Raw genomic sequence first — 18,068 nt, 5'->3', positions numbered from 1 at the left:
GCGCCTTGCCGACCATATGCAACAAGAGGGCAGTCAGTTGCATGTGTATGTGGCAAGAATTACTCAATACGTGCAACAAAATTGAAAAATATTTATTGCCTGGCCTGGCCTGGCGCCTCCCCCCCCCCATCCCCCCCCTCTCCCTCCCTCCCTCCCTCCCTCTCCCTCTCCCTCTCTCTCTCTCGATCCGATATTGCCAACCAGGGTGTGGAGGTGCTGAACCCAAGCTAAGCCTAAGCCGATTAATTCCTAGTTGTTTTATTTTGATAGATATTAGTTGCAGTTGTAGAGGCCTAGTGTAATAGTACACAGCTGTAGAGGCCTAGTGTAATAGTACACGGCTGTAGAGACCTAGTGTAATAGTACACAGCTGTAGAGACCTAGTGTAATAGTACACAGCTGTAGAGACCTAGTGTAATAGTACACAGCTGTAGAGACCTAGTGTAATAGTACACAGCTGTAGAGACCTAGTGTAATAGTACACAGCTGTAGAGGCCTAGTGTAATAGTACACAGCTGTAGAGACCTAGTGTAATAGTACACAGCTGTAGAGACCTAGTGTAATAGTACACAGCTGTAGAGGCCTAGTGTAATAGTACACAGCTGTAGAGGCCTAGTGTAATAGTACACAGCTGTAGAGACCTAGTGTAATAGTACACAGCTGTAGAGACCTAGTGTAATAGTACACAGCTGTAGAGGCCTAGTGTAATAGTACACAGCTGTAGAGGTCTAGTGTAATAGTACACAGCTGTAGAGACCTAGTGTAATAGTACACAGCTGTAGAGGCCTAGTGTAATAGTACACAGCTGTAGAGGTCTAGTGTAATAGTACACAGCTGTAGAGACCTAGTGTAATAGTACACAGCTGTAGAGGTCTAGTGTAATAGTACACAGCTGTAGAGACCTAGTGTAATAGTACACAGCTGTAGAGGCCTAGTGTAATAGTACACAGCTGTAGAGGCCTAGTGTAATAGTACACAGCTGTAGAGGCCTAGTGTAATAGTACACAGCTGTAGAGGCCTAGTGTAATAGTACACAGCTGTAGAGACCTAGTGTAATAGTACACAGCTGTAGAGACCTAGTGTAATAGTACACAGCTGTAGAGGCCTAGTGTAATAGTACACAGCTGTAGAGGCCTAGTGTAATAGTACACAGCTGTAGAGGCCTAGTGTAATAGTACACAGCTGTAGAGACCTAGTGTAATAGTACACAGCTGTAGAGGTCTAGTGTAATAGTACACAGCTGTAGAGGTCTAGTGTAATAGTACACAGCTGTAGAGACCTAGTGTAATAGTACACAGCTGTAGAGGTCTAGTGTAATAGTACACAGCTGTAGAGGCCTAGTGTAATAGTACACAGCTGTAGAGGCCTAGTGTAATAGTACACAGCTGTAGAGACCTAGTGTAATAGTACACAGCTGTAGAGGTCTAGTGTAATAGTACACAGCTGTAGAGACCTAGTGTAATAGTACACAGCTGTAGAGGTCTAGTGTAATAGTACACAGCTGTCGAGGCCTAGTGTAATAGTACACAGCTGTAGAGGTCTAGTGTAATAGTACACAGCTGTAGAGACCTAGTGTAATAGTACACAGTTGTAGAGGCCTAGTGTAATAGTACACAGCTGTAGAGGCCTAGTGTAATAGTACACAGTTGTAGAGGCCTAGTGTAATAGTACACAGTTGTGTCAATATGTCACATTCAAACCAGCTCAGAGATATTTGCGAATAAATACTCCGTAAGGAAAGATTATATTGACCGACGGGTTATGTATATTTTAACATGCCTACACGATTATTATATCTACAGGAGTATTACATCTACAGTTGTATATATATTCTGGAGTATTGTATCTTTCTTTGTTTAGTTGACCAATACTTGTTTACTGATCTTTCAGAATCATTAAAAAGGGACACAGAAAATGCTTTCCCACTCGCCACTTTTACAAGACGCTTGAGCGGTCCCCAAGCTGTCTGTGGTGGTCTCTGGCTCAACCCGGACACTCTCCACACTGAAATATGTTGGCAGAGCGACGGCCCTCTACCCTGCAGGGATGGCGTTCGATCCCCGATGGATCAAAATGAGAGTGGGCACTCAGACCTGTCCCAGCCCTTGTCCTGATGATCACCTTGCCTTTGGGGCGAGGTTCGCAGTGAAAAGAACTCGATTCATTCACAGTGAGAGAGAGTAGGACGCTTACCAGGCTTACCTTGAAGTTGGCCTCGTTGATTCTATAGGAGCGGCCGTCTGGCTGCAGTAGGTGGTGGAGGCCGTCGTAGCTGAAGAATACCATTTTGACCAAGCCGTTCTCAGAGTTCTCCAGCAGGGCTTCCGGGGGCAGCGTGATGGTATCTAGGGGTATCTTGGCCGTCTCGCCCCCCAGCTCCTGAAGGCCGTCTCTGCTGGCAAAGGAGGGCGAGGCGTCCAGGTGTCCGGAGCTGCTGCTGCTGCTGCTGCTGCTGCTGGAGGGGTAGGAAGGGTTGCCCGTTGAGGTAGAGGAGGGGTCGGAGGGCCGTGTCGGCGGCGCCGTCAGCCACATCTCGCCCGTTGAGGGGAAGGAGACGGCCGCCACGTTCCTGGTCTCCACCACCTGAAGGCGCAACACTGAAGGAGAGAGAGAGAGAAGGTTGAGAGAGATGAGTTCCTCACTATGCCGCTCACCAAACTAACCCTTGCTGGCTACCACACAAATATATTTTAATGCCAAAATCCACAGGAGCCGTGATGGGGATTCGAACCTATGTTCTATATATTCCCAGATACACGCTCCCAACGACTACACCACGACATGGGCAAAAGAATGGTAACCCGGAGTATCACTACTGCACCCACTGGGACTCCACATAATAATTGTAATTGTCCTTGTCAGCACCGTCGATCAATTTGTCTGTTAAAAAGTCTTGCTCTTCAATTTGTCAGTCTATTTATTTGTATACTTCATCCATTTAATAACTCAATCCAAGTATAAAATTAAATTGGTAAATATAAAATACAAAATCTGAAATTTAAATAACATTAAAATAATGACAGATAAGTAACTTATAACAATGCTGGGAAGACGGCGCTTTTCGTTGGGTCTGTCTACGCCCTGTCTCCTGCCTGTACCGTGTCTGTCTACGACCTGTCTCCTGTCTGTACCGTGTCTGTCTACTCCCTGTCTCCTGCCTGTACCGTGTCTGTCTACGCCCTGTCTCCTGTCTGTACCGTGTCTGTCTACGCCCTGTCTCCTGCCTGTACCGTGTCTGTCTACGCCCTGTCTCCTGCCTGTACCGTGTCTGTCTACGCCCTGTCAGGAGTGCCGCGATGGACATCGTGAGTCCATCGCGTCTTACTACCCCTCACAACCACCCATCTTCTAGTGAGCCTATATCCTCTCCTTTCTTCCTTCCCCCTCATTGGATGCGCCCGCCACACTTCCCCTTATCTCCACCCACACCCCCCGCCCCACAAGAGCCCCCCCACCCCACAAGAGCCATCCCCTCGCCCCCCACCCCACAAGAGCCATCCCCTCGACGCCCACCCCACAAGAGCCACCCCCCCGCCCTCCACGAAGGCTCTTGATGGTTGAGGCGGAGCGTCTGAGAGCGCCGAAGACTCCCGCAGAAGAGGAAATCAAATTCAAAGTCAATTACACCGTGGTAGATTCGTCCCAGTTGGGAGGGGGGGGGATGGTGGCTAGGGAGGGGGGGGGGCGATGGTGGCTAGAGAGGGGGGGGATGGTGGCTAGGGAGGGGGAGAGGCGATGGTGGCTAGAGAGGGGGGGGGGTGATGGTGGCTAGGGAGGGGGAGAGGCGATGGTGGCTAGAGAGGGGGGGGAGATGGTGGCTAGAGAGGGGGAGGGGTGATGGTGGCTAGAGAGGGGGGGGTTGGCTAGAGAGGGGGGGGTTGGCTAGAGAGGGGGGGATTGGCTAGAGAGGGGGGGATTGTGGCTAGAGAGGGGGGGGGGAGGGAGGACACAGGTTTCCTGGGATTGGAAAGGAAAGGAGGAGGGGATGGACGGTGTCAAGAGGGGATGGGCTGTCAAGAGGGGATGGACGGTGTCAAGAGGGTAATGGACGGTGTCAAGAGGGTAATGGACGGTGTCAAGAGGGGATGGACTGTCAAGAGGGGGACGGACGGTGTCAAGAGGGGATGAACTGTCAAGAGGGGGATGGACGGTGTCAAGAGGGGATGGACGGTGTCAAGAGGGGATGGACGGTGTCAAGAGGGGATGGACGGTGTCAAGAGGAGATGGACGGTGTCAAGAGGGGATGGACGGTGTCAAGAGGGGATGGACGGTGTCAAGAGGGGATGGACGGTGTCAAGAGGGGATGGACGGTGTCAAGAGGAGATGGACGGTGTCAAGAGGGGATGGACGGTGTCAAGAGGAGATGGACGGTGTCAAGAGGGGATGGACGGTGTCAAGAGGAGATGGACGGTGTCAAGAGGAGATGGACGGTGTCAAGAGGAGATGGACGGTGTCAAGAGGAGATGGACGGTGTCAAGAGGAGATGGACGGTGTCAAGAGGGGATAGACGGTGGTGTCTGAGGGGAAAAGTGGGTTGAACAGAGTGGGGTGGGGAGGGGGGGGGGTTGTCGGTGGTGAGGGAGGAGGGGGCGGGGGATGAGTGGGAATAGGGAAGGTATAATCTGGCGCGGTGGATGGCTGTTTTTATGAGGAATTGGAATAGGAGAGGAATTGGAATAGGAGAGGAATTGGTCCGTGAGGTAGTGGGTAGGCGAACATAGGTGGGACTGGCGGCGGGTGGGACGGGAAGCGGGTGGGACAGGCAACGGGTGGGACTGGCGGCGGGTGGAGCTGGGTGGGACTGGGGGCGGGTGGGGGGGTCGGGTAAGCAGCTTTGATCAGCAGTGGCTCTGATGCCGTCTTTCATCTCCCTACAATAACAATGTTGCACTTCAATTACCATCGATTTTGTCCAATTGTGACTGAAATTTTCCTCGAGCTTGACGGGGCGACCTCACCCCCGCCACAATCTTCCTCTTAGGATTGGATTCTTCAATATACATTGTCAGCGAAATATGGACTCGAGGTCTGCAAGACTAATCAATCTGACACTTGACTCACTTGTATGAACTTCCACCAAGGGATGGAATACAGTTTTCTTTGTCTCGAATATTGTATAAATAAATTATATATAAACAGTTGATTTAGGTAAAGTATATATATATATATGTCGTACCTAGTAGCCAGAACGTCGTACTCGGCCTACTATGCAAGGCCCGATTTGCCTAATAAGCCAAGTTTTCATGAATTCATTGTTTTTCGAGTACCTAACCTACCTAACCTAACCTAACCTAACTTTTTCGGTTACCTAACCCAACCTAACCTATAAAGATAGGTTAGGTTAGGTTAGGTTAGGTATGCTTGGTTAGGTTCGGTCATATATCTACGTTAATTTTAACTCCAATAAAAAAAAATTGACCTCATACATAATGAAATGGGTAGCTTTATAATTTCATAAGAAAAAAAATAGAGAAAATATATTAATTCAGGAAAACTTCGCTTGTTAGGTAAATCGGGCCTTGCATAGTAGGCTGAGAAGTGCGTTCTGGCTACTAGGTACGACATATATATATATATATATATATATATATATATATATATATATATATATAGATACAAGCAGAATGTTGAATTACTAGGTAGAGCTAGTTTATGCTACGCCTAAAGCCACTAATACGCACAATTTCGGCCATTTCAGGGGCCAGATTCACGAAAGCAGTTACGCAAGCACTTACGAACGTGTACATCTTTCCTCAATCTTTGACGGCTTTGGTTACATTTATTAAACAGTTTACAAGCATGAAAACTTCCCATTCAACTGTTGTTATTGTTATAAACAGCCTCCTGGTGCTTCGGAGCTCATTAACTGTTTAATAATTGTAAACAAAGCCGCCAAAGATTGAGAAAAGATGTCCAGGTTCGTAAGTGCTTGTGTAAGTGCTTTCGTGAATCTGGACCCTGGTTTTCTTTAAGAGTTAAGACACTTATTATAAGGTCTAGAAGAGAAGCTATAATACCCGAAAAGATTAAGGTGCTCCTACGACACTAGATGGGTCTCGTTAAGAAGAACACAGACAGACATGAGCACAACATCAAAGATCCTCAGGAGAATAAATGTGGCAGACAGGGACAGTCTATCCGACAGTTACAGCCCCGCTCCTGTGCCAGGTAAGTCCACTACGGGCTCGCCATAGGCCTTGCTACTAGCCCCGCTCCTGTGCCAGGTAAGTTCACTACGGGCTCACCATAGCCCGTGCTACTTGCAACTTTTTGTTCCCAGTAGCTGAATCTATAACAACAACAACAACAACAGTGTATCCCACACGGGGGAAATAGAACAAGGGGGCACAAGTGGAAGTTGGAAACACACGAAGGAATCAGGTAATGTTAAACAAATTATGTATAATTTAGAAGATACTAGATTATAATTATTAAAATACTAGAAGAAAGGATGGTCTGTGTCTGTCTATCGGAAGTTAGACGCCAGACGCTAGCTTACCCAAATATATTATATATATATATATATATATATATATATATATATATATATATATATATATATATATATATATATATATATATATATATATATATATATATATATATATATATAAAGAGATTGGCAAGAAAAACAAACTGGGAAAGGTTGGCAGGCGAAGCTCAAGGACAGTTTTGGTGGCGAGGCTTAATTCGATTTAAATCCTGATTCCTGCCGCGGGCTCCTGGTGTGTGGTGGGGGGAGGAGGGGCTGAAGAAGAGGAGGAGTAGGAGAGAGGTGGAGGAGAGAAGATCCCTCTATTATCTCTACTACATATATTTCTCTCTAACACACACATTCACACATTCCCATGAAGCAGCCCGTAGCAGCTGTCTAACTCCCAGGTATCTATTTACTGCTAGGTGAACAGGAGCATCGGGGGTGAAAGAAACTCTGCCCATTCATTTCTGCTTCGGCCGGGAATCGAACCCGGGCCCCTAGGACTGCGACTCCCGAGCGCTGTCCATTCAGCCACGAGGCCCCGTGTGTGGGTAACACTCACAGGATATTCATAGTTACGTTCGCATGAGCCTGGGGATCACACAAAAACGATCAGGAGTAAGACCAGTCTTACTAGCGTACAAGACTTACTAGACTATAAGACTACAGGAGAAAAGACTATAAGACTACAGGAGAAAAGACTATAAGACTACAGGAGAAAAGACTATAAGACTACAGGAGAAAAGACTATAAGACTACAGGAGAAAAGACTATAAGACTACAGGAGAAAAGACTATAAGACTACAGGAGAAAAGACTATAAGACTACAGGAGAAAAGACTATAAGACTACAGGAGAAAAGACTATAAGACTACAGGAGAAAAGACTATAAGACTACAGGAGAAAAGACTATAAGACTACAGGAGAAAAGACTATAAGACTACAGGAGAAAAGACTATAAGACTACAGGAGAAAAGGCTATAAGACTACAGGAGAAACAGCTATAAGACTACAGGAGAAAGACCAGCCTTCATATTAACACAGGCACGAGTAGCTCGGTGCTGCCACTGGTCATATAGGTAGCAGTAGTAGGCATCCGTCAGTCTCAGGAGACTATGGAGTTGCGCTCTGGTTGTCGGTCTGGAGTGGCCTCACCAGGGCGCACAGCCAGGGGTAGGTTGATACGGCGTAAATGCGTCCTTAGGTACGCATTTACATATTGAATGTATTGCAACATAAAACCAATTAGTCACTTGCTTAAACCCATCACCAGGAATGGTATACCCCATGCCATACGCAGTACCCGTCACCAGGAAAGGTATACCCATGCCGTACATACGAAGTACCAGCCAGCACTAACTAGTAAGCTTCGATGCCTTGTACTTCGTTTACCATTTACTTGCACCCTCTCTGTCATATCACCAGAAGCTACCATCCATGCCACAGCTACAGCAACCAGTACTCCGCCATACCTGGTTCCACACCACTACGAACTAGTACCATCATACCATGTGCCCATCTCACCAGGGAGTTACGGCCATCGTGGACAAGCAAGCGAGGCGGTCGTTGCCTCCTTCATCTGGTATTCCGCAGCCGGCGCAGCTCAACATAACAAGACATAAAGCACGAATACAAGAGCAGAACTCCGGCGACAACAAATGCAGCTTGAAGACACGTACACAGCTTGAGCTGCCAGTGAACCTTAGCTTGAAACGCATTTCAAGGCCAAGCCCACGACAGACAAAGCCTGATGACACGTACGAATGATTGATAGCCACGTTTTCTGGCAAACGTTTGGCGTGAATGAATACAACACTTCATCAAACCCCTAGGTCAAATGTCAAATACAGCAAGGAAGGGTCTGAGACCTAACAGATCAACAGCGCTCATCTGACGAGGATGTACGCACTCAAGTCTGTCTCGTATCCAGAAAGGCTTCACATACCATACTCGACTGCCGTCTGGGTAGTCAAAATTTGCAATTCCTCTCACCATAGAAAGGAAGCGATTTTAAGTCTTTTGACCCTGTCGTGGTACAGTTGACTAAGGCGCATCTGAGAACATCCCGTACATAGGTTCGAACCCTCATCACGGCCCATGTGGATTTGTTCATCGATCTAAATTATTAATTACACGACTAGAGCTACCAAGTTACTGATGCTACGGCTTGACGACCAGGATTGATAAGTAATTTATCTAGTGCCATAAGAATGAGGTGTTTTTTTAACTGTATAATCAAACATTTGTTTAACAGTACGTTATGGGGGATGGAGGAAGGGATTATGCTGGGGCCCCATTTTTCTCAAAATGTTTACACACTAAAGGGTAAAATGGTTTGCAGTGTGAGGCCGCCACCTTCCCAGGCCCCAAAACACGAAGGCAGGTTCGTGTAGCTGTCGTGGAATGTGTGAGGAATACATCAGGAAGAAAAACTGGAAGTTGCAATAGTGTTTAAGGAAGGAAACCGCGAAAAAACAAAGAGAGAGAGGGCGAGAGAGAGAGGGCGAGAGAGAGAGGGCGAGAGAGAGAGGGCGAGAGAGAGAGAGAGAGAGAGAGAGAGAGAGAGAGAGAGAGAGAGAGAGGGCGAGAGAGAGAGGGCGAGAGAGAGAGGGCGAGAGAGAGAGGGCGAGAGAGAGAGGGCGAGAGAGAGAGGGCGAGAGAGAGAGGGCGAGAGAGAGAGGGCGAGAGAGAGAGGGCGAGAGAGAGAGGGCGAGAGAGAGAGGGCGAGAGAGAGAGGGCGAGAGAGAGAGGGCGAGAGAGAGAGGGCGAGAGAGAGAGGGCGAGAGAGAGAGGGCGAGAGAGAGAGAGAGAGAGAGAGAGAGAGAGAGAGAGAGAGAGAGAGAGAGAGAGAGAGAGAGAGAGAGAGAGAGAGAGAGAGAGAGAGAGAGAGAGAGAGAGAGAGGGCGAGAGAGAGAGGGCGAGAGAGAGAGGGCGAGAGAGAGAGGGCGAGAGAGAGAGGGCGAGAGAGAGAGGGCGAGAGAGAGAGGGCGAGAGAGAGAGGGCGAGAGAGGGCGAGAGAGAGAGGGCGAGAGAGAGAGGGCGAGAGAGAGAGGGCGAGAGAGAGAGGGCGAGAGAGAGAGGGCGAGAGAGAGAGGGCGAGAGAGAGAGGGCGAGAGAGAGAGGGCGAGAGAGAGAGGGCGAGAGAGAGGGCGAGAGAGAGAGAGAGAGAGAGAGAGAGAGAGAGAGAGAGAGAGAGAGAGAGAGAGAGAGAGAGAGAGAGAGAGAGAGAGAGAGAGAGAGAGAGAGAGAGAGAGAATGAGAATGAGAATGAGAATATGCCAACACAACAAAAGCAGGAGACCCTCAAACAGATAACTACAGCGACAATGACAAAATGTGCTATGGAAATGACCCGACAAGGACAAAGACTGCAGCAAGGACAAAGTAAGGACAAGGCCAGTGATGATGGCAGAGCAGACGCCATTAAGCACTTTGGTAATGTGATGCTTGTTTATAAATTACCACAAGGGGGGGGGGGAGAGATGACTGGCGGGAGATGATGGGGGAATTTTTCCTTTTTTTCTACCACAGACGTGGTATATATATATATATATATATATATATATATATATATATATATATATATATATATATATATATATATATATATATATATATATACACACACACACACACACACTTCTGTCCTCCAGGGACAGGGTGAGAGATTGGTTAAACATATACTTCAGGGATTTATTGAACAATCAACCACAGAAGGTGATTGTAGTGCTTTTAAAATGCTAGGCTAAGCTACATACGTAAATACATAGATACACAGATTTACGTATGCCCTACAAAAAGTGTTCGATGTGTCTTTTACATAGTAATGTCATTTACAAAGGTGAAATGTAATTCAATTTTGGAGTGAATTGATGGGGGAGTAGAAAGATGGGGGAGTGAAGGGAGAGAGGGTGGAGTGAAGGGAGAGAGGGAAGGGGGGGGGGAATAAATAAAAAAGTGGGATAAGAGAGGGAAACGACTGAAGGAGACAAAAGGCATGCACTAGAATATAAGCGCGGGTTCTCACCTGTGTAGAGTCTATTATCGGCTCTTCATTCCCGCCTTTCACACCACAAGTGACTGTTCTCTCATTCATGATGCCATTTACACTTACAAGTGAGCATTCCGTTAGCTTCAACCGCCTCGTTACTTAACACATCCAGCTTATTTACATCCCCGGCGCTGACGCTCTTTCTCACATATTTCTCACTCATCTGACTCTTTACGTTCCTTCATTTGCTCCTAACTCTCCCTCACTCACTCACTCTCTCTCTCTCTCTCCCCCTCTTACATGCGTACACTTGTATTTGTGTACTCGTCTATCTGTGCCTACAGGAGAAATCTCTAGCTCTTGGGTCCCCGCATTTTTTTTAGCCGCCGATTGTCTAATGCAATGACTCTTGGCCAATTACACTATCATATCTGCTTTTAAAGTTGTGAGTTGAGTTTGCCCCTACAACCTGCTCCTGTAGGTCATTCCATTTACTCACTACCCTCACGCTAAAAGAAAACTTTCTAACATCTCTATGATACATAGAGCATCTCCACCCTACACCAGCTCTTCCACCAGCACCTCCACCAGCTCCACCACCGCCACCAGCACCTTCCTCCACCAGCACCTCCACCTCCAGCAGCACCTCCACCAGCTCCTCCTGCAGCTCCAGCAAGCACATAATGGAGCCTAACCTAACCTTAACTTACGCTACTTTTTACTCAGGATTTTATACGTGAGAGCCTGATGCAATTACTGCCCGAGGTGCTGAAGGAACGTGCGCGCGGGAGAAGAGGATGAGAAAAGATGAAGCAACAACATGATAAAATGAGAATGACGGCGACGAAGAACACTAGGGAACTTGAGAGAGGAGCACGGTGACCACACAGAGCAAGAAGGCTGAAACGGGGTTAGAAGAAAGGAGGAGAAACAAGTTGGAGGGCACCTGGGAGGCAGAGAGAGGAGGGTGAGTGAGAGGCAGGAGCGAGGCAGCCTTCTTGCACAGACAATTAAGACCACCATGGCAGCCCCTCACGCAGTCGCCACACCTGCAGTAGATAACGTTCTTCTGGGTGTTTGGAGGGCAGCGCAACCAGCTTAGGTGACGGACTGGCTCAGTGTCCACTCACCCAGTGTAATGTTTTCTACCTATTGGGGCAGCTGGATGAGCGGGTGATCCCATGTGCAGTGATATCCTACCTACTGAGGAGGCTGGATGACTGGATGATTGCTTCACTAAGAAGCTGTCTATCTACCGCCTACCTCGTGAGGAGGTAGCATAAAATACAAAAAAACTAAATTGTATCTTAATCTCAGTACCATCAATCTATAGTAAAGATTGTTTTTTAAGTTCAACAGTTATAGGAATATCTCCGCATTCATCACAATTATCATGGATGTTCCCGCCTACCGTACAGGCGATATATTCAAGTAAAAAAATAATTAGTCATTCAGTCCTTCCTTCCTTTAACCTTCAGTCAGAGTCTGTCACGGAGCGTCTGAAAATTTTGGAAGCAGGAAGTCTCTTACAAAAGAAAACATTATCCCATGCTATGCAATTTTTTTATAATATATTCAAGGTCTAAGGAGGCCAATTTAAAAGAAAAGAATAGCCTAGTGACACTGGTGGACGCTTTAGGGCCCCGTGGCGCCACATGCTAAGGGGTACTTACGTATATTGGCTTCAGCGTGCTTCACCGTCTTCTCGTGGTGTAGGTTATTGGCTAATAAGAAAGCTGCCTCTTCTAATCCCAAGAGGAGGGCGGTGGCAGCGGCTCTATGTTCAGGGGGCCGAAGGTCTGCCCACGCCGCTCGCTGACCGCCCACCAGATGTGATCCTGTGGCGACCGCGGCGCCTACGAGCTCCGTCACCAGCGCCTCCCGCTGGTCTCCGTCGGGGAAGTTGTTGACGTCGTCTGCCATACGGCGTGCCAGGCTGTTGAGCAGCCTGGCAGTGGCAGTGACGTCGCCGCCATACAGCGCCCGGGACCCGGTCACTGCCGCCAGGTCGTGGGCCACTGCCAGTACGGCGTCATTGGTATGGGCGCGGGAAGTCAGTGTGGTGAGCCACACACTACGACACTCACTCAAGTCGGCAGGGCCTGCCCACCCCAGGGGGTTACAGGGGCGCCGCGCCCAACCTGACGCTCCCCCGGGGCATGGCTGCACCGCAACCTCTCCACCCTGCGTCCAGTTCCAGAACAGACCACGACCTGACGAAGGGGGACACCAAGACGCGTCGCTACTGACGGGACCAGCACCTGTTGTTGGCACCTCCGCCCGTGCAGACCACACGGCTGTTGAAAGAAACAAACATTACAACATTAACATTAATCTCTGAATACCGATTTCTCAATCTCAAGAAGAGCTACGGTGATGTAGCCTCCTCACACAGCAAAGGCATGCCCGTGTATTGTTGCTATTTATTCTAAAATTGAATTTACTTGCTAATAAATTTATTTATTTAAAAAAGAAGGTACAATGGGTTTGTGAGAGTACATAATATTGGTATATTTTTTACATCCTTGCAAAGCCACTAACACGCATAACGTTTCGGGCAGACCCAACAATTTTAGTTTTACACGTTTAAAACAAGCGAAAAGTGGTATATCCAATAACAACGTATTTCATTGGCAGTTTTCAAATGAATATAAATTTGAGGTGGACTTTGATAACGAGTGGCGCAGGTGGCCGAGGATAGCAGCATCCGGGCGGCGAGCTGATATCTCAGCGATAACCAATTTGTATATCCTTTTCCGCACTATATTTGCTAGGAAATATGTATGGTAGTATTAGGCATCGGCATCCATAAATCATAGGAGACTATGGAGTTGCGCTCTGGTTGTCGGTCTGGAGTGGCCTCTCCAGGGCACAAAGCCAGGGTAGGTTAATATGGAGAAGCTGTCAGCCCCGCTACTGCTTACTGAGCAGAATATGAATAATATTCTACTCAATGTCCACATTCTGCTACTAATATATCCAAGTTTGGAATACTGTTTTTAACAGTTACGTTAAGGTTAGAGACACTTCTTTTGAGATAAGTGTAGGAGATGCCTTACCAGGCTTTTATCTTGAACGAGCAGCATGTGTTAAGAACCTAAGAGCTTCGTTCAGGTGGTTATTGTCACAAATAGAAATTGAATTTACTCCTAACTTGTAAAGATTTCTTCCTGGTACGTGTCAAAGCCTGCATAGCAGAGCGAGTTATCAAGGAGTTATCAACTGACATGGATCAGTGGACAGTTTAGCAACAGAACTACATCAGGCATTTACAGAAAAGTAAGAGGTAGCCTCAATGCTTCCAATGAATTAGGGCGCATCTCAGAAGAGTAATTATCAGGAGAACGAGCTAAGCCAGAATGACTAGTTAGCACTTGAAAGGGATATGAGGACCAGAAGCTGAAATATGAGGACGGAGGAAAGGAACGGTGCACAAACCACTTGGATCTTGGGGGATCGAACGCCGCACCGACCAGTCCCAGTGGACGGACACTTCAAAGGTTATCTTGAGGTTATCTTGAGAAGATTTCGGGGTTTTACGTTCCCGCGGCCCGGTCCTCGACCAGGCCTCTTTTTTTTGTTACACACCCCAAGGAAGCAGCCCGTAGCAGCTGTATCTCCCAGGTACCTATTTACTGTTAAGTAACAAGAGACATTAGGGTGAAAGAAACATTTTGCCCATTTGTCTCCGCCTCCACCGGGGATCGAACCCGGAACCTCAGGACTACGAATTTGAAGCGCTGTTCACTCAGCTGTCAAAGAAGTGTTCTCAAGACTCGCACTGTTCAATAGGCGCTCTCCTTAAGTCTCTGTGCCATCTATGAGTATTAAATATGAGCTTTATCGTTTCCACAAAAAATAGACTTGTTTATTGGAGAAGAACAAAAACAAGCTAATAATTAAAACATGGAAAATGGCAGGTAGCATAAAAATATTTGTGGGTCTCAGGTCGATTTTTTTTAACGTCAATAAATTACTGCTTAAAAGTTACATTTAACACGCTGGTAATTGTCTTAACTTACTCGTAGTAGACACTGTGGAGGTGAAGACGTGTTCCTTGTCCTGAGCTTCGTCGTCCTTGTTGTGATTCATGACTTCGTCGTCGTCATCGTCTTCAGGATCGTTGTTGTCGCCCCGCGTCTTGCTCCCTCCTCCCGCCTCCGACGAAATAACGGGAATGTCTAAGTTCGTCTGAGGCCGGGAAGTCGTGGTAGTCGTCGAGGAAGCGGGCTTGGGCGTGATGGTAGTAGTAGTAGTGGAGGTCGTGGTGGAAGTTGTGGTGGTAGTTGTGTTCTTGGTCGTGTTGGTGATGAGCCAGGGCGGCGGCCGCAACGTGGTCGTGGTCGTCGTGGAGGTGGTCGTGTGCGGCAGGTCCTCGACTGATGGTCCCTTAACGCGGCTTTCCAAATTAATGTTCCCATCTTCCCCGCTGTTACCTCCTCCCCCTCCTCCTCCTCCTCCTCCTCCTCCTCCCCCTCCTTTAACGCCTCCTCCTCCACTCTCGCCATCTCCTCCCCCACCATCTCCATCGTCGCCAGAAAGAGGGCCGCCGAGACCACCGCCGCCAGCCCCACTGCCTCCAACAGGGGGGCCCTTGATTGGAGGCGAGGGGATGGGTGGGTCGTCCTCGGTGATGGAGCTGACAGTGGTCTTGGTGGCGATGAACCAAGGAGGCCGGGGCCGGGCAGTGTGAGACGGAGGGTTCACTGTCAAGAAGGGAAACCATTACTCACATTTGTAGAAAAAATCATGTTATGCAAAAATGTGACATGAGAAATATCGAGATTATTAAGTTATTTCACATACAAGTGACAACATGGAGAAATATTGGTGTGGTGCACAGAGAGCGAGGGTTGTGGCACCTCCCCAGCCACACCTCAGGGGTGTGGCTGGGGAGGGTGGTGGGTGCCAGACACCAGCATCACGGGTGTAGAGACTCACCGGGAACACACTGGAAGTGAGCCTCCAGGTACTTGAGAGTCCCGGGGCACGGGTCGCCGAAGCCTCGCGTCGACGCCGGCACGCTGCAGTTCTGCCGTTGACTGCACCTGCGGGAGGAGGAGAAACACGCGCATTAGCACCAGAGAGACACACAGTGTGCGACACAACACTTTTTACACTTTTTCGATTGAAACATGTCACGTTTCCGTCTGACACATGACACAGGCCGGGCCGAGCCAGCAAGCACCCTGAAGTCCTCGCACCTGAGAAGGAAGCGAGTCTTGTGCGTAGTATTAATGAAGAACTCAGATTATCATCAAATTTTTCTTAGAAAAAAATCTAAGACAACCTTAATAATCAAGGAACTGAAGACATGAGGTCACGCAATGACTTTTTTCTGGTTATGATAAGACTTTGTTTTCTTGTATAAATGAGACATGTAAACTGTAAATAAAGTGAATGATAAGTAAATGTACAACTTTCATGAATAATTTGTTTTGTTAATTTGGAGCCCGCACCTCACCCAGCACCCAGGGACCCGCCCAGCACCCAGGGACCTCACCCAGCACCCAGGGACATCACCCAGCACCCAGGGACCTTGTTGTAATCCACAAGTTAGTAGGAATTATTAGCTAGAGGATCATTACTACAACACTTAACGAATGATGATTGAAAGTATATGTAAGTAGACAGACTATGGATCACATATCTAAGAAAGGTCAATGGATTAAGACCGAAGCTGTTTAGCCAAATTAATAATTCCTGGAAAGAGGAATTATTCTTCGTCAGGCTTCTAGGAACAAGATTACCGCTCTAGGGATAAGGTTAATCGGATTATACCTTCCTTGAGAGGAGTGGTGAAATGATTGAGGCCATGGCTGACTGGAGGCAGTCTGATTGTGGAAGTGGAACTAGCAAGTCCTTTGGATCCCCGTTTGTGGCAGCAGCGAAGTGTAGCAGACAGCTATGCGAGAGCCTGTTGTGATCTTAGTGACCAAGTTAAGTCTGCAGTATGTGAGTATTGAATGTAAGACTAACCGGGTGTGGAGCGTTGTAGTAATCATTCCGTATTAGGGACTTAGGCGGAAGTTACGAGTGTGGGTGGTGATCGCGGAGGTCAAGTGGTCTATGGGTATTGGAAGTGTATTGACCTAATAGAGTATGTTAATTAATATAGTATTATTTGTCAGAGTCTATTCTTTGTAATTAAATGACAAAACCCGACGGCCTTTAAAGACTTTCGATATGTCCCTTCATAGTGTTCCTGGTTTGGTTGGTGAGGGAATGTTAGGGAATTGGTAGACGACGTATTTGGTGGCAGCGCAAACAGGTTTTGGAACACGGTGCGAGATGAAGGAAGTGTGGTTCTGGTTTAGTTGGTGAGGGAATGTTCGGGAAATGGTAGACGTCGGGTTGTGGTGAGAATGGTGGTTACTAGACGGAGGAAAGAAGGGTCAGGTGAGACCAGGTCAGAGGAGTAGTTAATTAATGGGACTAGGCCATTGTGGGGCACATGTGGGGTTTATTTCTTTCTTTCCAGATTCCCGCAACGAGAGACGGCTAAGAGGCAAGTCTGGACCACTGAAGCATCGCGATCCAAAACAAGCGCAGTGTTCGTAGTGCGGATTATACAGTGTTCGTAGTGCGGATTATACAGTGTTGCGAGGTAAACTAGCGCGGGTGAACGTGGGCCATGTGCGGGCCAAGCGATGGGTGGGCCAAGCGAGCCGCACCTTGGAGCTTGTTTTATATCGTTGGTAAGGCGGAAATAGTGAGAAACCGTTGCTAAGGTGAAATTAATCGTGTAAACTACGTAATTTAAAGTTAATTAAATTTCATGTAACGTGTAAATCGAATATTTTAAGGATAATGAAATATTACCTAAAGTACTGTGCGAGTTCCGGCGTTGTCAGGTGTAGATACAGAAAATAGGCGCAGTGAATTATGGACGCCTTGGCATAGCGAGCGACGCGTAATTTGACGTCTGGGGTTCGCCGTCTACTGTACCCTGGAGAGGGCCAGGGAGATTTTTTTGTGGGTGCAGGTAGCATTATGGAGAGTGTTAGCGTGGGACACGGGGAGCATGTCCCGTTGGTGGGGGTGTGTGGCGCCGGGTGTAGTGCATGGTTGTGTATTGGCGTTTGTACGCCGGGGTGTGTAGTGTAATGCATGTGGTGTGTAGTGTAATGCATGTGTAGTGGCTTATTAGACGCCAGCGTAATGCATAGTAATTACCGTAGTGTAATGTGCATGTTTTGACTGTTGATATTATGGATGTAGTATAGTGCATGACATTGTTGGCATTGTAGCGCCAAGGTGTAGCATGAGTAGCATAACTAGTTGTTGTAACACTGGGTGCATTGTAGACATTAGCGTTGAAGTCTGTTAACGCTGGTGGTAGTGTGTGGCGGGTGGCCACTACACAAGAAATTATGCCTGACGAGTGTTGGTCAGGTAATTAATGGATTACCAGAGAAAAGGGACAGTGTGTGTTGCGGTTGGTGATGTCTCGTGGTGTTTTGATGCGCTCTGGCGCAAGGCATATGCCTGTGGTGGTGATGGTGTTGAGGGCGTTGGAGACGCCGTGTGTGGTGTTGGGGACGCCGGGTGTTGTGTTGAGGGCGTTGGGGACGCCGTGTGTTGTGTTGAGGGCGTTGGG

At 47.8% G+C, this 18,068-nt stretch overlaps 1 protein-coding gene across 1 annotated transcript in view; it reads right to left on the bottom strand.

Moving 5' to 3' along the window:
• Positions 1-18,068, bottom strand: part of LOC123774651 (latrophilin Cirl) — a gene marked incomplete in the record, with an annotated part of 777,474 nt that overhangs the window by 81,952 nt on the left and 677,454 nt on the right. The window contains 1 exon segment of the mRNA XM_069310742.1: positions 2,203-2,597. Coding sequence (XP_069166843.1) covers positions 2,203-2,597 — 395 coding nt within the window.

This window comes from Procambarus clarkii, chromosome 68 (genome assembly GCF_040958095.1).
Source record: "Procambarus clarkii isolate CNS0578487 chromosome 68, FALCON_Pclarkii_2.0, whole genome shotgun sequence".
In the NCBI taxonomy this organism is placed as follows: domain Eukaryota; kingdom Metazoa; phylum Arthropoda; class Malacostraca; order Decapoda; family Cambaridae; genus Procambarus; species Procambarus clarkii.
The sequence above is the reverse complement of the archived record's forward strand: the minus strand, read 5'-3'. Positions and strand labels throughout refer to the sequence as shown.